Consider the following 21,405-nt stretch of genomic DNA (forward strand, 5'->3'; position numbering starts at 1 on the left):
CAAGTTCCAGCTCTATTGACCCACATGTCTGGTTTGCTACACCCCTCTCTGCACACCCTCAAATTGACAGCTTGGCTGCCCCAGTTCTATCTGTAGTCAGGCTTCATGATGTTTCGTCATCAGTGTCCCATATTCTTTTATCCTTGCATAAACCCTCAACCAGAAGGCTGTATGACAGTAAATGGAAAAGGTTCTCTATTTCGGCACAGAAAATGAAAGTGGATCCTTACACCGCTCCCGTTCCTGTGATTCTGGAATTTCTTTCGGAGCTTTTTCAGCAGGGGTCTGCCATGGCCACTATCAAAGTACAATTGGCGGCAATCTCACATTTTTATTTAGGGTCTCCAAATGTCAACCTTATGTCTCATAAGCTATGCAAGACTTTCTTGAGAGGAGCCACTTTACGGAGACCACCATTACAAGAACCCGTGGCTCCTTGGGACTTAAAGTTTGTGTTGTCCAAACTAACATCCCCTCCCTTTGAACCATCTCATTCATCTCCCTTAACATATTTGTCTTGGAAGACTGTGTTCTTAGTAGCTATTACATCAGCCAGACATGTTTCTGAGCTACAAGCCATGTCTATTAAGCCACCTTATTTAGTCCTTCATAAAGACAGGGTTTCTTTACGTACCAATCCTTTGTTTATTCCCAAAGTTTGTCCTTCTGCCACATTGAACCAGTCCATTGAGCTTCCAGTTTTCTTTCCCAGTCATAGCAATGCAGCCGAATATTGTTTCCACCAGCTGGATGTTCATAGACAGCTACGTTTTTATTTGCAACGGACCAAAGAATTTCGGAAGTCAGAACAGTTGTTCTTTTCTTTTTCCGATTCCAGATTGGGCTTACCAGTTTCTAAGGTGACATTGTCTAACTGGATTTCGAGTTGCATAGCTTTCATCTACAGTTCGGAGGGCAGACCTTTACCCCACAGGATCAAGGCTCACTCTACCAGGTCTCTGTCTACCTCTGCAGCCTTTCAAGCCAGGGTACCCATTGATCATATCTGTGCAGCAGCTACGTGGGCTACCCCTCACGCCTTCATTACTCATAAGTTGGATTTGGCTTCTAGGGGTAGAGCATCCTTTGGCTCCACGGTACTTAGGAGTATCTTCCAATGAGCCACCCAAGAATAAGGCGCTAGGGGCGCTGTCCCATATGTAAAAATGAAGGTGAGATTGGACTACCTAACATAAAGAAGTTATGTACTCACCATAACGTTCCATGTTGGTAGTCCATCTCGTCCTTCATTTTTACCAACCCGTCCTTCTGCCCCCATCCTGGAAGATCTGGAGGTAATACTTTAAATTTCTTGGTTGGCTACCCTTTAGTATTGGTTTGTTGGTTAGGGGTTTCCTTTTGTTTCTAGCGAGCAGCAAACAAGATCTGGGGATTGCACTGGTGCACCATGGGATACCTGCTTAGCCACAAGCCAACCAGAAGTCTTCGAGTTTGAAAATCGGTTGAGTCGGAGCCGAGGATCGGCTCCGAACCCATATGTAAAAATGAAGGGCGAGATGGACTTACCAACATGGAACGTTATGGTGAGTACATAACTTCTTTTTCTGGAACCTTCCCTTAAGCTATAGCTACAGCTGCGATCCACATGAGGGGACCCAGCACAGTTATGTAGGCAACTTTCTATAGTATTGCATGTTTGAATATGGTCACTGTTACAGTATTGTTTTTCCTCAGCACCAGCATCCCTTCGACTGCTTGTGGTGCGTTTGAGTTGGGGTGGGTGCCCTTTTCCACTTCCTTTTTTGATCCTTAGTCTTTTCCTACCCTTTTTCCTTCCACTTATTCAGAGAGCTCAGGAGACCTTAAAATTCTGCAGGTTTCACACCTTCCTCTGCGGAATCTCTCTGTGATTTACCACTAACTTCCTGTAAGTTGCCTCCACAACTGCACTATGTAGTGTACTGACCACAATTGTTGAATCAGATCGATCAAGTAATGCTGAGGTATGCCATCTGCAATGCACTCCATAACAGTGATCCAGTGTAAGAAATGCTAGCATACCCAGTACAAGGTCATAACGGAATCAAATGAGCACAGATTTGTCCCATTTTTTACGGAATGTTTTAGCTCATGTTACTAGTATTCCATTTTCTTGAAATTATCGAACAGACGCAAGTAAAAGTATGATTGGTGAAATTTTGTATTCTCGAGATATCTGATGTGTCTGAGAGATGCTGCATGCAAGCTTTGTGAATTTAGAAGATGCATGTCTGAATGGAGATTTAGACATACAGTAGTCAGTTCACACACTCCAAAACTGTCCAAAAGTAAACTGTAGCAAAAAGCTGTGAGATTGCTGATTTGAACAAGCATTTGAGGGTGCTCAGTATCTTAACATGGCAATGGGCAGAATGTTGAAGAAATTATATGTCAGCTGTATAACTGCTGCTTGGAAATCAATGTAAAGTAATAGTGGAAAGAAATCGGCAAAAACAGAAAAAAATTACAATTGAACCTCCAGGAGACTAACATATCTGTCCACAAGCTGGAGGCAAAGTAGTCATAGCATAGTAGCCAAGAGAAAGTTTGCAGCCTGAAGCCAAAGTATTTGGTCAAACAGCCAAACTGGGATTCTGTTTGTCCTTGGGGAGATGTAAAGCCCCTTAGTTGAAAATACAGTTATACGCACAACACTAATACGTTGAAATTTTAAAAAGCTGAGCAAGTCAAGTATCAACCACCACTACTGTTGTAACGAAACAGTCCCTCAGAAATGTAATGGTTAGGAGTTACAGTGAAAAGCTGTTCTGGTTGTGTCTCCAGGAAAAGCTGTTATGCAGAAGGAAACCTCCCAAATGAAGGTAATGTATCCAGTGTGACTAGTCATGTTAAATATTCCAGATTTTGAGACCATTAAAGAAACCAGATGGATACTGTAAAAGTTTGAAAGTTGATTGTACTGAGACTGAAAAATTGCATTTATTTAAATATTAAAATGTTTAAAGTGTGACCAAATCAATTTTGCTATAAAAGCCCGTGACATGGTTAGTTCATGATTAAGGTTTAAAGTGATCTGTGTGATGTGACATATGCTGTGCTGCCTCATAATCTGTGCATGTATAAATGTAATATATGTATGTATATTTGTGTGTATGTATGTGTGTGTGTGTGTGTGTGTGTGTGTGTGTGTATATATATATATATATATATATATATATATATATATATATATATATATATATATATATATATATATATATATATATATATATATATATACATACATATACACACACACACACACACACACACACACACGTGTGTGTGTTTACACATGTATAAGGTTCCATTAGTTTGGATGTTGAACAAATTTATTGCTTGCAGAGTTTTGTGGATAATCTCGTTAGTGGTGAAGGTGATCAGATTGGTAGTCTTAACTTCAAGAGGCTGACTATTATATAACTGGTTAGTTTTTGCTTTCTCCCCAGTTGTGGGTCTATAGAGTTTGTGTTTAGAATTTTTGGGGGATTGCGAATGTGATGTGTTTACATTTGGGATCATTGGTTTTGATGATAGTAATTGTTGATAAAGTTGTTTAATTTTCCGTCAGTCAGTGTTCATAGATTATTTAGAATACCCTTGAATGTGATGTCATATTTGGTTTAGTTGTAGGAAGCTTCTTACATGTGGTGAACTAAGTGTTCCGTCTGATTAAGGCACCTTATGAGGACTAGTCGCACATTGTTAGTGTCTGTTTAACCACTGTTTAGATTGCAGGCACTCTATGCAGCCTTCACTGTCCGAGCTGTGTTTGTATTGGTTAAAGTATGTGCTGGCATTTTGTTGGGATTTGGTGGGCTGACATCTCTTGAGTTGCAGAAAGGTTCTCAGAGTGTCTAAGGTACAGAAATGCTTGTGTTGGCTGGCATGCATCATTGTGTGCACACACATCCATACAAGTCCTGGATGTCTTAAAAAGAGCTGAGTTCTGAATGGTAGAAAAGATAAGACCCTTTCAGAGGACCCATCAATGAGGGTTATCTCCGTGATTGTTTAGTAGTAGCAGTAGTACAAAGGTATGTGTTATCAATTTAATGAAATTGTCTTTATTCTAATTACATTTATTTCAAAATATTTAATAAGTTGTCATTTTTGTTTTATAGTTAACCAAAGTGTTCTAAGAGAAAAGGATGCCCAGGTTTTAAAGAATATCACTGTAAGGTAAGGGTGTTAACTGTTCTTTTCAAAGTGTTAGAACTTTGAGAACTGCTGATTAGATTTAGTTTTGGCACAGCTTTGAGCAGACCTATGCAGTAGCTATATGTTTCTCATCTGCTTCAGTGCATTTGTTAAGTTCTATAAGCTTTTGTCAGAGTGCGCAGTGTAAGGAGACTGTCCCCAACATCTTTGTTTTCCACTTGTATGTGGTTTATTACTAGTCTTCAGATGGACTAACTCTACAGAAGTGGTTTGTAAAACTAGAACCAGTATGTGCCAAAAAAGGAAAAATGTTTGTATCCAACAGCTGGTCAGCCAAGATTACAACCATAAATACATTGTTTCAGTGAGATTATAGCTCTTGCAGTCTTTGCCAGTCTTTCTTCATTGCTGTTGGATTCAAGTGCTAGGTAACCGTGAGGGTCCATATGTTCCGGAGTAAACAGCCTGGCCATGCACCATGGGGGGATCACTTCCTTCATTTTTCAGAAACCCAAAAGAAAAGAAGCACAAATACACAGAACAGAATAGTGATTCCTGTTTGTTTTTTCAAGGCCTTTGCATCTGTTTGTACGCAAGCTGGCACTATTTATTTATATTTAATTGGGAAATAGAGATCAGCTCCATGGGAGCCAACATTGGAGCTTGTGCCTGCACCAATCTACTTCATTTCTGTCCTCTACATGGTTCTTTCAGAGACCAGGCTGAGACTCCTTTGCCCTTTGTCTGGGGAAACTGTTCCTCCTCTTAGAGGTGAGCACTTGTGCTCCCTCTTCCTGGCCTAGGACCATATCTTTGGTCCTGTTGCTTCCTCCAGCTTTTTTCTCTGAGAAATTGGCAGGCCTCTTGAGACTTGTGGGTGACCTGCTCTTTACTGGACTCCTAGTGGGCTGCTGCTGCTGCCTCACCCCATACTGGGAATCAAGCTGTACCCGTTAGGCATTCCATCTCAGAGCAGATCACACTGCTTTTTTTATGGGAGTTTGAGGTGGTGAAGTTTCTTGGGGTCTGATTTTGGGTAATCTGATCTGAACACTGATGAGATAGGGAGCTCTTGTCTGTCTGGTTCTACAGAAGCTGTTCTTAGGTAGGGCTTTGGCCACAGGGTGACATACCTTTTCCCTTCTTTAGGGTCCTTTCCATTTAAGCAAATTGGCATCCCTTCCCTCTGGCAGGCTGTCCTTCCTTTGCTTTTCATCTGTTGTGAGGGTGATCTGGCTTTTTTGTTGATGACTTTGTCTGTTGAAGTGTTTCCTGTAATTGAGTGCCTTCGCTCCCTGCATGTTGTGTGGTTAAAAGCTTTTGATGGCTTAGCCCTGCCCTTCCTTTATTCAGGCATCTTAATTTTCAGAGTTGAGAACCTGCATTTGCTGAGCTGTATTGAACCATGTGCAACTTACTGTGTCTGATCTGAATTAAGCAACCTGTTGGGGGGGGGGGGGTTGCAAACTAACATCCCACTTTTTAGGAGGTGTGGGCCTACTACAGTTCACTTTTGGGCAAAGTGTCTGTGATGCCCCTGCACTGGCCCAGTAATCAAGGAACCTCAGTCCTCGCCACTAACACCAGTGAGAGACGTACACATGGGAGGATGACAAGTACACACACAGTGAAGTACAATTTCCCTTAAGAGCACACAGAGAGAAGTCAGGCTGGGGCTGGTTTCCCGATCCTCAATAATACTCCCCCACTGGCACAGCTATAGGGTTAAGATCTCAGCTGAGAGGTCAAGCCAAGACCCTCCAGCACCCTCTCTGTCCAACCAGTGCTTCATGTCCCTGCCCAAGTAGCTGACACACACACACACACACACACACACACACACACACACACACACACACACTTTGAGATTTGATTATATACAAATGCGCACACACCTGGGGAAGGCTGGCACAGGTTTACTAGCTATGCCCCCTTCTGCCCAAACTATAAGGTAGTTATAACTGCCACCATCCCCTACTTATCAGCTACTTAACGCCCTTACAAAGGGTGACCAATCCTGCTGTGTAATGTTACTATTATCCAAATGGTGTGTGACCAAGAGCAAGGCTACTGGAATGGCCTATACAGTGTCACCAAATACATATGCAAGTACTCTAAGAGCTTAAATATTTCTAAACAAACCAGTCACAATTAAAAGGTTTAACTATATTTAATAATAAATAATAAAAGAACAAGACAGTACTCAATGAACACAGTAAATACAGAGTTCAGAATCACATGAAATGTTTTAAAACAGCATTGCAGGACAGTCTCAAATAAATACAGAAAACATCTAGACTAATCTTTACTATATTCCTAACTATATCTAAAAGAAATTACTGTACTCTAGATTTACAGAGCAACACGCAGGCAGAATTGCTGATGATGGATGTTTCTAGGTCCAAGACATGATACAAAATGCCCAGTCTTTCTCTGAGAGAGTTCTTAAATTACTATCAAACATTACTGCTGGGTCAACTTGGATGACATCACTCCTTGTCATCTGTCTTCAGTTCACAGGCCAACAGAAACTAACATCTCTGTGTCAAAAATACATATCTCTCAGACATTTGCTCATAACTGGAAGTCATAAAACAATGAAATATTTTTACATTTTAAACCTAGTAATAATTTCTGATGTTGTGTAGTCCTATCTCGCCTACATTCTTCACTTGTGGGTTCAGAGCCGAATGTTGGCTCCAACTCTGCCTATTTACTAGCTCGAAAGTCTTTGATTGGCTGGGCTAAGATGGTATCCCACAATACACTGCTCCACATCCCCAGATCTCGTTTGCCACTTGTAGAGCTCGGATGTGGTCTCGACTTGGCTGTGGCCAAGTATTGAAAAAGTCTATTTTTTGTGGAAACTTTTTCGCTAATTCTTGGCTAAAATAATTCTGTTATCAATAGAGTGGTTCTTAGTGGTGTTGCTGCATTGTTTTTGTAGTGTGCGAGTGTGTTGTGTGTGGTATCCCTTACACCCTCGGGCTAGGCCCATTTAAGTTAGAGGACCTAGTCCTCCTCGTGTGCTTCTCTGGTTGGTTTTCTTAATTTAAGTTGAGAACCGTTTTAATTAGAGGTTCTCTCCTGTGCCTTGTTTGTGTTCTTTCGTGTTTCTGCTTTCTGTGTTAGCGGTTTCCCATCTTTTTGATAACGGCTGCTACTATTTGTTAGAATGTCTAAGGAACAAAAAGAGCATAAGCCCTCGGGCTTTAAAAAGTGTACTAAGTGTGCCTATAAAATGTCTATCACAGACGGACACTCTGTGTTTACTGTCTTGGAGCCATCCACCTTCAGGAGTCATGCAGTTTCTGCCACGCCTTTAGTTCTCGGGTGCTCCAAGAGAGGAAAAACAAATTGATCCTAAAGGGACTGCTAAAACCGTCCTTTGAGGAGGATTTAGGTTCGGCTCCTAGTCGAAGTCTAAATCCTCCAAATCCAAGAAGAGGTCACCGGCTCCATCTATTGTTTCGGAGCCACCTTCTAAAATTTCCATTGTGGAATCTGCTTCCTCAGCTCCACCGACTTCGGGGCCGCAGGAAGTAACTGTATTGACTGAGTCTGCAGCCGCTCCGATAATTTTGGAACCGATTCGGAGCTGGTAGCCAGTTTAAGGCAAGCTTCTCCAGATAGGAGGTCTGCTTCTCCATACATTTCCTCCAAATCCTCCAGGCTTTCCGATTTGGATGTAGATAGGGTGGTGCAAAGGCTCCTACAGTCGCCGGTGTTGGCCAAACTTTTCTCGGCTCCGACCCAGTCTGCTCCGGAGCCAGCTCTGTTGGTTGTACCTGCTATTCCTCCTCCGAGCGCATCTTTATCGTCTTAGCCGGTAAGTTCCGCTTCGAGGGACGTTCCTGTGCAGATCCCCCAGCGGGGTTTATCGGTGCCAGCATCTGCTCCGACCCTGTCTGCTCCATCTACAGGGTTCGAGACTCAGGTCTCCTCTGTCGGGCCCAAGGGCTATGTCTCGGAGCACCAGTCTGTGCCGAGCCTTCCCTGTGGATAAGAGCATTTACAAGCTTACTCTTTTTCTAATAAGGACATAGGTGGGAGGCCAGACATAAATTTACAATTTTCCATCCACTGATCCAGGTTTTGTTTCAGTAAGTGCAGGGAGAAAGTCTGCTTCACATGTATAGGAAGCCTGTTCCGGAGAAGAAGTAATCTCTTGAGAGAGACATCTGTCCCTCCAACAAGTCTTATTTAAGTTGCATATGTGGTTTAGGTGCCCTGATCATGTATCACAAACACACAACAACTCGGATATAACTGGAAATGTAAAAAAAACAAGCTGGCCACACCAAGTGCTTAGCATCTTCCAATTTATTCAAACGCTTTCATCTTACTTGATTTCAGACTTCCTGAGAATTAAACCATTTTGCAAAAACATACATTATATATACCCAATTCTCCACCCCTTTTTTAATTGTCAGCATCAGTTCCACCCATCGAATTAAAATACAAATACTTATATACACAACATCAAAAGCTTAAAAAAAGTATGTCAGTCTGGTAATACATAATCAAATAAATTTATAATAATTGATCTGAAGTAGGAGATTCATTTGTCTGCAACCTGTGGGTTATGGATCCGATATCGGATCCGAACCGGCATGGTTTACCAGCTATGGATCCAAACTCTCAGCTCCTCCCCTCACCCATAATGCCCTGCTCTACCCTCATGACCTCAGATCTAGTTTGCCGCGCATGGTGACCAGATGGTTTTTTCCAGCTCTCCAGCTAAGTGATTTATTCAGTCTTTAAATTAGTCAAATTTAAAATTTTTTGGTTAATTTGTGTGAAAGTGTAGGTTTCCCTCTTGTATTTTTACCTTTTTTTAGAGTTTAATCTTAATCTTATATCCCTCCCCTCGCTGGTAGCGTAGTGTGTGTGTTGGGCCTGTGAGTGATATTTGTCTTTTTTAGTTACTTTACTTTAGTTCTAGTAACTTTTATTTGTTAGCTTGGGATGTCTGAGCAGCCCAAGGCTATTTTCTCAAAGTGCTCCGAGTGTGGCCATAAGCTTTCCCCAGCTGATGGCCACACTCGGTGTGTTAGATGCCTGGGAGTTGAACACCTCACATCTGGATGTTCCATTTGTGCAGGGTTCAACCCCAGGGCATTGAAGGAGCGGAGGTCCAAGCTTGTTTTGGCAGGCCTCTTGCCGCCGGACTCGGCTCCGACCTCCGCTCCTTCGGGGGTAACCGTCCCCACGGTTATTCCCTCTCCGGCTCCCCCTCCTCCTCCTGGGACTCCCTCCCATTTCTGGTTCGGAGGAGAGGGATGCTAGGAAAAAGGACTGGAGGGAGAAGCACCATAAGCGGCGGGCCGAGACCTCTGTTTCGGCCCCGCCAGCCAAGCGGGCTTCTCCCCCGGCCCCCTTGTCTGCTGGATCTCCTCCTCCTCGGCTCCGGTCTCCAGTGTGTTTTTCACCGGGACCTGAGGAGGAGGAGACCCGATCTCCGTCGAGGCTATCGAGGAGGCACTCAAGGCCTACCTCGGTAGCCTCGTCGAGATCTACAAGCCTATCGGATGCTGATCTGGACCGGATGATGAGAAGGTTCATCCAGGCCCAGATGCAGATGGGAGTGCTCTTGCCCTCGGGGAGCTCACCCTTTTCAAGCCCATTGCTCCTTCTCCGACCCACTACCCGGGTTCGGAGCAGTTGGAGCCGAGCAGCTTCGGAGCCGGGGGTGGGTCGGCGCCGATGGTACTTTGTACTTCGGATCCGACCCTGCCCTCGAGTGCATCGGATCCGACCTCTCGGAGCCTGGATCCGAGCTTCGGATCCGGGGGGATCAGTGCTCCTTTGGCACCGTCTGTGTGGGAGCGCACTGTCCCTTCGGATCAGAGTGCTGCGGCGCCGGCTCCGATCCACTCTTCGGATCCGAGGGGGAGCCGATTGTCGGATCCTTTGGTCGAGGTCGGCTCCCCTTCGGCGTTTGATGCAGTGGAGAGGGCCCTGTTGAGGGTCTCCGGACCCCCGGCACTTGTTTCGGCTCCGTCCCGCGCTCCCTCTGCACTGGGTCAGGCTTCCACCATCCGGCCCTTGGGACAGCCCGCTTCTGTGCCCCAAGCTGCTCCCCTGGAACAGGTTGCTGCTTGCGAGGAGTCCTCTGACAGCCCCCCAGAGGATGTTCCTCGCAAGCATACGTGCAAAAGGAGGCACATTGACTCCCCCGAGTCTCTCACGGAAGACACGGACTTGGAGGTAGGCGAAGGCTCCCCACGGTCACCCCCCGTGGATGTCTCATTTGGGGACATCATGGAAATGCTCCGTATAAGGGGGGGTGGTCTGCCCCCAAGTCTTCCTCGGACGAGTCCGTGTTCTTGGAGGCATTTGAAGCGGGCCTGTCTACCTCTTGGGTGTCCCCTCCTGCCGACCCCCTGGTGAACCTCATTACCACCAGGGCGTGGAAGGAACCGGACACCGTGGAGCCGATCCCTAAGAGGCCCGACAGGATCCTCAGTCCACCGTCTGACCGTGCCCATTGGAGTAAGGGGCCTCCGGTAGATGCCATGTTGACGGCGGCCACCAAGAGGGAACTTGCTCAGGAGAGTCCCTCAGTCCATCCCGAGCAAGGAGTCTCGGATGATGGACCGCTTGGGGAAGCGGATGTTTAGTTCAGCGACCTTCTCGGTAAGGGCGCTGAACTACTTGGCACACGTTATTAGGATGCAGCGCGATCTCATTAAAGAATACGCTGCATCTCCCCCAGAGTCCATGTCGGAGGAGGACAAAGTGCTGCACTCCACCCGCATGGCCACTCTTAGATCAGTTACCAATACCTCTATGCGGCTACTCTCCCATGCTACGGAAGGCGCTGCTAGAGCCGCAGGGGCAGGTCTAGTCACTAGACGTCAGGCCTGGCTCCGTCATTGCGATTTCTCTGAGCCCTTCAAAGCGTCATTTGCGAACGCCCCCTTTGATGGTTCTGCCCTCTTTGGCAAAACCGTTCTTGACACCTTGACCCAGAGCGAGAAGGACGGGAAGACGCTGTCTGCCGTCGGAATCCGCTTCTCTGCACCCCAGAGGCCCTATTCTAGGAACCAAAAGGGTCAGAAGAAGATGTGGTTCCGGAAGTCGCAGCAATCCCAGCCTGCTCCGGACAACCAGTCCTTCCGTGGCAGAGGAGGACAGGGAGGACGCCGCCCTAGAGGCAGAGGGGCTCCCAGGAACTTCGGGTCCAGAGAACCCTTCTCTGAACGGCCCGCGCAGCAACCCTGAGGGGTTGCCCGGCTGCTCCACTCTGGAGGCAGTCGGGGGACGTTTTTCGGGGCACCTAGTGGCATGGGAGTCCATAACATCAGACTGCTGGGTTATCCAGATCATATCCAGAGGATACCGTATCCCTTTTCGTCACTTACCAAAATTGAAGTCCCTCCCAGACGTTCCACCCGGTCAACGGGAGGCCGCTTTGGCAGAAATTGGCCATCTGCTAAAGAAAAGAGCCATCCAGCCCGTCCCCCCAGACCAGATCGGATCAGGGTTCTACTCCAGGTTCTTTTTAGTGCCAAAAAAGACGGGGGATCTAAGACCAATTTTAGACCTTTCTCTCTTGAACCTGGCAGTTCCCAAGGAAAAATTCCGAATGGTCACTCTACAATCTATTCTCCCCCTTCTGGGAGAAGATCACTGGATGTGCTCTATAGACCTCAAAGATACGTACTACCACATCCTAATGGACAGGCGCTCCAGGAGGTTTCTCCGCTTCCGGCTGGGAGCCAGTCACTACCAGTTCCGGGTCCTTCCCTTTGGTCTCACCACAGCCCCCAGGGTGTTCACCAAAGTATTAGCAGTGGTAGCGGCCCACCTGAGGCTTCAGGGGGTGCAGGTCTTCCCCTACCTGGACGACTGGCTCCTTACCGCCCCAACAAGGCATCTACTACTTTTGGCGCGAGACTCCTTTCTCCATCTTGCTCCCAATCTGGGCATCACTATAAATACAAGAAATCCAACCTAGCCCACACAGCTCTTAGATTTTATAGGGGCCAGGTTAGACACAAGGAGTTTAAAAGCCTTCCTCACTGCGGACAGAGTTCAAAATCTGCAGCTCCAGGTGCGGGCCATTCTCCACTCAAGTTCTGTTCCGCGGAGTTGGTCCTGAGGGCTCTAGGGTCCATGGCGTCTGCTATAGCACTTCTTCCTCTCGCCAGGCTCAATATGCGCATCCTCCAGTGGACTCTCTTAGTACAGTGGTCGTACCTTGCTCTTCCTATGCATCATCCCATTGCGATAAGCAAGGCTTGCAAGCGGTCCCTCCTGTGGTGGCTTCACTCCCCAGATCTCCACGGAGGCCGCCCATTTTGTGCTTCTCCCCCTCTCGCCACGGTGACCACGGACGCCTCCCGCCTCGGGTGGGGGGGGGCATTTTGCGGGCCGGACCGTCCAAGGCACGTGGAATGATTCAGAGACCTTACTGCATATCAACGTTCTAGAGATGAGAGCAGTGCTCTTAGCGTTGCTAGCACTTCAGGACTTTCTTCCCTTGGGAACAATTGCGATTCAATCAGACAACATGTCGGTTGTCTGGTATATCAACAAGCAAGGAGGAACGAGGTCTTACTCTCTTTGTCGAGAAGCCATGAGAGTTTGGGAATGGGCAATCTCCACCAACCGCTTTCTATTAGCAACGCACATTCCGGGTCGGTCCAACATCCTGGCGGACAAGCTCAGTCGCACCATTCTGACCCCTTACGAGTGGTCTCTCAATTCTCAAGTAGCGGAACGCATATTCGCACTGTGGGGAACTCCTTCATGCGATCTTTTTGCCTCTCCCTCAAACACCAAGTGCGACAGTTTTTTCGCTCTGATACCTCCTCCAGGAGGTTCCCCAAGAGACGCTCTGGTGCATGCTTGGCCACCCGGTCTTCTGTATGCTTATCCACCCTTGCCTCTGATGCTCCTAGTTCTTCAGAAAGCCTCTCGGATGGGTTGCAGAATGATTCTCATTGCTCCGTTTTGGCCTCGACAGATCTGGTTCCCCTTCCTAAGGTCTCACTCGGTGAATCCCCCTTGGATTCTAGATCCCATTCCGGATCTCATATCTCATCCATCCTGCCTATCTCCTCCGAACCTGGACAACCTGAAGCTGACCGCTTGGCTGCTCCAGTTCCACTCTTGATCAGGACTCCCGGTATTTCGTCCCCTGTTAAGGCAATCCTGGTGGCAGCTCATAAACCGTCCACTAGGAAAGTATACCGTAGCAAGTGGAAACGGTTTTCTTTGTGGGCGGAGCGGCAAGGCCTGAACCCCTTCACAGTTCCTCTCCCTTTAGTGCTTGATTTCTTAACCACTCTTTTTAACGATGGTGCCAGCAGTTCCACAGTCAAAGTACAACTTGCGGCAATTTCACATTATCACATTGGTCATGACTCCAGTCCACTCATGTCGGCCAAGTTGTGTAAAATTTTCCTTAAAGGTACTTTCCTTCTCAGGCCCCCTGTAAAACAAGCGGTTCCTCCCTGGGACCTTTCCTTAGTTCTCCAGGCCTTGACCACCCCCCCCCTTCGAACCGGCGGCTACGGTAGATCTCAAATTCTTGTCGTTCAAGACTGCCTTCTTAGTAGCCTTTACATCGGCCAAGAGAGTTTCAGAGCTCCAAGCATTATCAGCTAAACCTCCTTACTTGGTCTTTCATCCGGACCGTGTTTACCTCAGGACCAACCCGTCCTTTCTTCCTAAAGTAGCTTCTGAAGCAAACATTAATCAATCCATTAACCTCCCTGTTTTCTTTCCTAAATATGAAAACAAAGGTGAATACAAGCTTCACTCCTTAGATGTTCACAGGCAACTTAGATTTTATCTAAACAGAACGGCTGGTCATAGGCAATCCGACCAGTTGTTCATTTCCTTTGCTAAATTTAATTTGGGCAAGCCAATTTCTAAAGTCTCTCTGTCTCGCTGGATTTCACAATGTATCTTATTGGCTTATCAGGCTTCAGGAAGGCCCGCACCGGAGGGTGTACACGCCCATTCAACCCGGTCAGTCTCTACCTCGGCAGCCTTTAAGGCTAGGATTCCTCTAGATGATATTTGTGCAGCAGCCACGTGGGTTTCATCTCATACTTTTATTTCCCACTACAAGTTGGATCTTGCATCCAGGGGTAGAGCATCCTTTGGCTCCGCGGTGTTCCAGAATATCCTTCCATAATGGCCGCCCAAGATTCAGGTAGCTGGGGACTCTGTCCCACAGGTTGCAGACAAATGAATCTCCTACTTCAGATTTAGAAGTTATGTACTCACCATAACGTTCCATCTGAGTAGGTGTATTCATTTGTCTGCAACCATCCCGCCCTCCTATCCCCCTGGCCTTTCAGTTTCCTGCATATGGTGTGTTACCCTTTTCAGGGTGTTCTTGCTGTTGGCAAACTCGATCTGAGGTCATGAGGGTAGAGCAGGGCATTATGGGTGAGGGGAGGAGCTGAGAGCTTGGATCCATAGCTGGTAAACCATGCCGGTTCGGATCCGATATCGGATCCATAACCCACAGGTTGCAGACAAATGAATACACCTACTCAGATGGAACGTTATGGTGAGTACATAACTTCTAATTATGCATTATGTCATAAAAATATGCTGCTTTCAACTTTAAGAAAGAACATTGATACCTTGTCATTAAGTCCAGGCTTTTCATCAGAGTTGAGCTTTATTTGCCATTTTAACTCTTTGAAATCAAGGAATTCGTAACTTGGCTACCTTCTCTGACCTCATCATAATCAAAAACTGTCTGTAGTACTGAATGTTCTCTCTCCCCCCTCCCTCTCTGCTGATCCTGTGTCACATGCTGCTTGTGGCCCCAGTTCCCTTGATTCCCATTCTGTTGGTTCAATAGTCGTTGGGATCTCCTTAAGGGGGGGGGGGTCCCTAAAGGGTCAACCTCCTCTTGATAGCTTTCCATTTGATCAGTGTCATTCTCAATACTGGTTTCCACCCTATCTTGTCCTGCCCTATATGGCCCTCTTGGGGGGTTGGGATATGCCGTTCCATTTTCATACTCTAACTTATCCCTCATTAATTTATTTTCTTTTTTTGACATCATTCAAACTTTTCTCGACATCATGAAAAACATTGTTAAATTCCCTACTTTTTTTCTTAAATAAATTGTTTTTAATACTGTCATTCAATTTAACAATTTCAGCATCTAACATTTGCAATTGTCTGTTATCAACAATTAAAACAATCAGTAAGTCACAGCCTTGCCTGTTAAACAACTGGATGAGCCAACAATACAATTGTAAGTCTTTGGAAAGTCCTGTGGGGTACTTCCACATACATAACCCCTTAGGAATCTATTCACATCTCAAACACTCGCCCGGGTAACCATTTTCTATTTGAATTTTCTTGTATTTGTAAGTAATAAAGGACTGTTCTTGGCTGTTGGATCCACCAGTATTGTCCCTCAATATATTCATTTCCACATGAATTCTCTCTACTTTTTGTGTTAGCATAGACACTGTCGTTGATAATGTAGCCATAGATTCCATCATACGTTGGATATCAGAACCTGAGGTGCTTGCCAGTTGTTCCTCACCCTCCATGTTTGACAAACCAGTAATCACGAACACACACTACAACTTGGATACAACTAGAAATGTAAAAAACAAGCCGGCCACACCAAGCACTTAGCATATTCCAGTTTATTCAAACGCTTTCATCTTACTTGATGTCAGACTTCCTCAGATTAAAACCATTTTGCAGAAACATACATTATATACCCAATTCTCCAACTGGGGTGAGGAACAGCTGGCAAGCACCTTGGGTTCCGATATCCAACATATGATGGAATCTATGGCTACATTATTGGCGACAAGTGTCTCTGCTAACACAAAAAGTAGAGAGAATTAATGTGAAAATGAATACCCAATTATCCAATTGGGTATATAATGTATGTTTTTGCGAAATGGTTTTATTCTGAGGAAGTCTAACATCAAGTAAGACGAAAACGTTTGAATAAATTGGAATACGCTAAGCACTTGGTGTGGCCGGCTTGTTTTTTCCATTTCCAGTTGTATCCCCTGATCATGTGTCTGATGCTTTTGTTTTGTGGATATGTAACAGGTCTGTGTTCTGTTGGAGGCAGGGTACAGAAATAAGGCTTTGAGGCAGTCAGCATAGGACATGTCTACATCTTGTATTCTTTTTGTGAGGAACCTCTCTAGATACTGCATTTGTTGCACATGGTCATGTTGCATATCAGAGGGCATTATACTTAATGACTGGTCTAATGAAGGCAAAAAACAGAACTATGAGATCTTTTGACTGTGATACCTTACCCTTGCTTATAAGTTGCTCAACGCAGAATGGTTTCCTTACTACATTTGACACATGATGGCCAAATGCAAAGTTGCTGTCTACTTGCTTTCCCAAATCCCAGCCCATAGGGTCAGCTCTTGGAGGTACAGCATCAGTGCAGTAAATTCCAAGAGTGTTCATCTTTCTGAAAGGTACTATTGTATTGATGAGGTTCAGACTCTGCAATAGCGCGGTTTGGGGCACTTTCCTAGCCAGGAGTGCGGGATGCCATGTATGTGCTGGCAGGAGGCACATATGTTCCCAAACTCCAAGATGCGAGAGAAAATGCAGCTGAGGTAGTGCTAGCTGAAGCAATACTGAGTGTTATCCATTGCAGAAGACCTCCTTGCGTATTGACTGATATGGAGAGTACATATGTTATTGGAGATTAGTATAGTTACATTATTCTAAAACTAGTGTGATTTTAGTTTACTGTTGCAGAACTGAGGCATTGAATAGCTAAGGTTCTATGTAGTAAGGTATTTTTTTCTACTGATTTCTAACAAAAATGATTGGTTTATTTTCCTTTGTTATTCAGAAGGACCATTTCCAATTCCTCAATGAATTTATATGAAAAAAGAAAAGGAAACCCATCTGCAGAACATGTTAAGGTAAGAAGAGTCATGCATGATTACATTTCTTTGATTTTTTTTAATAGTGCAGCATCTTTGTGACTTTAATCAGTGTTTTGCATGGATCAGAATTAGTTTACTGATACAAATACATGCAGAGACTTACTTCATGAACGATGCTGATGGCACCAGTAGAACAGAAGGCACCAGTAGAACAGAACTGTCTGTGATTAGATCTAAATGAAATGTTATGCTGAGTAAAGAACTTTGCATAATAGTAAATATCTGAGCAGGATAGCTCTTCTAGTCTTGACCTTTGGGAATTCAGCTACTGGTGAGGTCTAATGTCAGAACTGACTTTTTCAAAGCTTTATATTCTCTCCTCCACCTGGGCTGGCTGCTGCTACCCAAAGACATCAGCACATTTGTAAGTAAGGAGGCAGCCAGTGTATTCTTCCATTCATTTTTGTGGCCAAGGACCACAGACATGGCAGTCCATAGACTACTATTAGCAGATTGCTCAAAAGGTTTGGGTATATCTCCAGACAACAGAAGTTTAGATTCCCCACCGGAACCTGCCCTTCCTTGTGCTGACCAGGTGCTTCAACAGCACAGCTTCCCAGGGTAGAATGACCAGGGGTAACTCCGGTTTACAGGTATGTGAGGGAGGGGAGAAGTGCACTGGTAACCAGTCTTAGAGTTGCTTCTAAGTGTATAAGAGAGGGAGGGAGGGAGGAAGGAGATAAACTACCCTGCAGCAGTGATCCTAGTTTAACATCTACATTTTCATTTGTACCATGTTCTTTATATAGATTAACTTTTCATTTCTACCATGCCCTTTATATGGATTGCTCTTTCATTTGTACCATGCTCATTCTATACATCACTGTTTAATTTGTACCATGTTTTTCACATAGATCAGTTTCATCCATGCCATGTTCTTCATCTAGATCACCACTGCTTTTGTACCATTTTCTTGAAACCACTGTTACATTTGTGACCTCTGTGAACATTCTCATCCTTGTACATCTTGTTGGGGAGGTTGACTAAATACTTGAGACAGGCTGCAAGTGATCCTGTGGTATAGCAGTAGTCAAGTCTGCCTTGCCTGTGAGTAAGCTGTCCAACATAAAATGTGTAGAGGAATGCAGACAGAAGACCAAGTGCCTGGCTGCCTTCAGAGTGGTCTGTGTATCTAGCCCATGCTAAAGACAGTGGTAGCAGTTGTAACCATGTTAGAGTGAGGCCTGCCCTGCCCTTGAGTCTTTTCATGTGCAGAGTAACAGAAAGCGTTGTAGTGAGTCAGTCATTTGCAAATCGTACAGTGACTTGGTTACTTTCCTCATGTGGAGCAAACAAAGCAAAAAGTTGGTCAGTTTTCCTTGTATTTTCTGTTCTGTATAGACCAAATCTAACTGCCTGTGAGTGTTTTACCATTGACATTGAGGCTGGCAGTGTCTGTTGGCAAGCACGCTGAGATGGCAGCCAATATGCCTTCATTGAGGAATATGGTCGAGTTCTACTGCATACAAGGTGTATTGTAGAGTCAAAGGCATTCCTGCAGTCTTAGTACTTGATTCCTTCTGTAGTACCAGGGGAGAATGTCTTCAATTTGCCTGAGTATGACTTGGAACTAGCCACCAAAGCACATTCTGTGAGACTAGATCCCCAAAGGGTCGCAGAATCAGATCAACCAGGCTGTGTCAGCTTGATGGTGTAAACCTTTGGATATACCAGGGATTCCTTGAAGTGAGTCAGCAGGTGGAAATGCCAAGAACGGGTAATTCATTCTTCCACATTCACCTACGTCTGCAGAGAGAACAATTACTGCATCAGGCAAAAAGATGTTTACTCTTTTCTGTATGTGAGAAATTAATACTACTAGGCAAATGTCTTGCACCTTATATTGTTATTATACTCTTTAACATATGTCATTACCTGTCAGACTGTGTCTTTGCTATAAATATGCTGTTTTTTTCCCTCTGAAATGCTAGATTATACTCTTATATTATGTGAAAGTTTGCTTGTCTGAATATATGGAGCCTTCCTTGTGATATTATACTCTGACATATAGGTCATTTCTCCTGTTGAACTGTAACTTTACTATAGTTATACTGTTTCTTTTTTTCATCTGATATGATAGATTGTACTCATATTATGTAAATCTCATGTCTGAATATATGGAGCTTTTCTCCCTGGGCCTCCACTGAAATGGGCATGTACCCAGTCGGACTTTCCCGGTCAACACATGTAAAATAAATAAATAAAAATCAGTAGTATTTTTGGCTTCTCCTCCCTTAGTTTTTGGATTACACTACTTGGGGGGAGGGGGGGGGTTAAGCATAGAAACACTGATCTGCTAGATGAAGAAGACCTCCACTGTCCAAGCCTTTGCAAGATACTGTTGAGGAGAAATTCCTGTTACCTGTTGCTTAGTGAAACATAAAGGTCTATTTCTGGAACACCTATCTGTGTTTTAAGTTCTAAGAAGGTGTGTGTCTGATGAGCATTCTTCAGGGCTTGCAGCTTTCCTTATCAGATTTGCTCATATTTTGCTACAATGAGTGCAAGAGTCCCTTGGTATTTGGACTGCACAGCTATCATCCATGTCTTCATGACCAGCCTGCAAATCGTTTAACAAAGTGATATCCTTTCATAATACTGTTGCAGTATTCTTCACTTAAGGGATCTACTGCCAAAAAGAGTCCAATGTCCAGCCAGTATACCAAAGCCCTCAGCTCTTATAGGCACTGTACATCACACACATGCTCACCACACAAGATGTAAGGTATAAAGGTGACGTATGGATGCAAACACTCAGAACTTCTTTGCTGCCATTTCATAGGTCTGAATGTCCTTCTGCTGTGCTAGTTACCAAGCTGTTTTTCAGATAAGTGCCCCAGTGGGATTTCTTTTCTCCTCCTTTTTTGTTGTACTTATGTCATCCATAAGGGAACATGTCAGTGTGGGAGGCAGATTCCACATAAGGACAGTCACGACCAATATCTTTTGTTTGGATACTTTCCACAATCATACACAGTGTTCTATCTGCCAGGCATTTCTGCTGTAGACCCTATATAGTCTCTTCTTTGTGCATATACCTGGAGAACCAACATCTTAAGTTGTTGGCTGAGGGTGCTATGGTGGAATTCTCCCATCCTGAGGGTCAGCCATCTGCCAGGAAGAAGGGCAGAAAAGTCAGGCCCAATCCATCTGCTGTCCAGCCTCCCCCTGATGTCTCCCTAAATGCTGGTGAAAATGCTGAAGACATTCTGGTACTTGCTTCAGATTCCTCTGCTGCAACCCTTTCAGACGCTGATTGATTCTGAATTCTCACACATTGTCAGAGGCTTTTCAAAAGCTTGTACTTGACATTGAAGGGGAACTTATGCTGGTAATATCAGAAGGATTCGGGGGATTTCTCAGATTTTAGTGAGAAATGAGCTTCCTACAACTTGTCAAGGGTCTGACCCTCCGAGGGTGTTTCGAGCGGATGTCCCACAGAAAAAGAAACAAAAGACAAAACACGTTTCCCCTGTTGTAAAGATTCATTGTGAATGGTAGGATTTCCCTCAAGGTTTGTTTAATGCTTTAATGGCCTTAAAGCCACCTCAAAGGGTCTCTGTTCCGCCTCCCAATCCAGTCAAGAAGCTTAGGGAATTGGATTCCTCAAATGAGAATCTGGACTCTGGGGAAGAGTCCCCAGCCTGTTTTTCCCAAATCCCTTCCCCCTTGGACTATGATTCAAAGGAAGAGGATTCCTCAAGTCCAGACTCCTCCTTGGAAGACCTCTGTTATGGGGATACCATTTGTTGTATGATGGACTGTTTTAAGTGGGATTGTTTCCAGGTCTTTTATATTCAAAAAAGGTAATATGCACTCCAACAATCACCTGCTGTTCCTCCTGTTCTGGCTGCCCTCTTTGGATACCTTTTGTAGAGCTTCTGTAGCCCCTGACTGTCAGCCTCCTGCACTAAAAAAGCCAGATGGGGTCTACAAGGTGCTTGATGAGTAAACATTTCTTTATGAATGCCCTTCTGTAGTGCCATTCTCTTCTGACAAGCAATCTAAGTTGCTAACCTCAGCCAAGCTGCTGCCTTCTGACAAGGATAGTAGGACCGTGGAAAGATTAGGCAAGAAAGTTTAGTCTTTAGCTGCTAGTTTGTCCTTTAGGGTCATTGACTACCAGACTCATATTATTTTGGCTTCCTTTCTCAGGTCGTTTCTGACCTTCCTGACTCTGATGGGAGGGCTTTTGCCCTTTCCTTGCTGGATTCCACTTTGTAAGTTGCTCACCATTCAGTCAAATGCAACTATGATGCAGCTAATGTCTTTGACTCGCACATGAGGTGTTATTCTTGGCTTTGTCTTCAAGCTT

General features: G+C 44.9%; 1 protein-coding gene across 3 annotated transcripts in view; it reads left to right on the forward strand.

Moving 5' to 3' along the window:
• Positions 1-21,405, forward strand: part of LOC122793043 (sentrin-specific protease 2-like) — a 1,342,091-nt gene that overhangs the window by 404,065 nt on the left and 916,621 nt on the right. For all 3 annotated transcript variants that reach the window (XM_044060712.1, XM_044060713.1, XM_044060715.1), the window contains 2 exons: positions 4,125-4,182; positions 16,994-17,066. In XM_044060712.1, the coding sequence (XP_043916647.1) occupies positions 4,125-4,182; positions 16,994-17,066 (131 nt within the window). The remainder of the gene's footprint in view (positions 1-4,124; positions 4,183-16,993; positions 17,067-21,405) is intronic.

The sequence above is a fragment of the Protopterus annectens genome, chromosome 2.part0 (assembly GCF_019279795.1).
Source record: "Protopterus annectens isolate FY-2018-M chromosome 2.part0, PAN1.0, whole genome shotgun sequence".
Classification (NCBI taxonomy): domain Eukaryota; kingdom Metazoa; phylum Chordata; order Ceratodontiformes; family Protopteridae; genus Protopterus; species Protopterus annectens.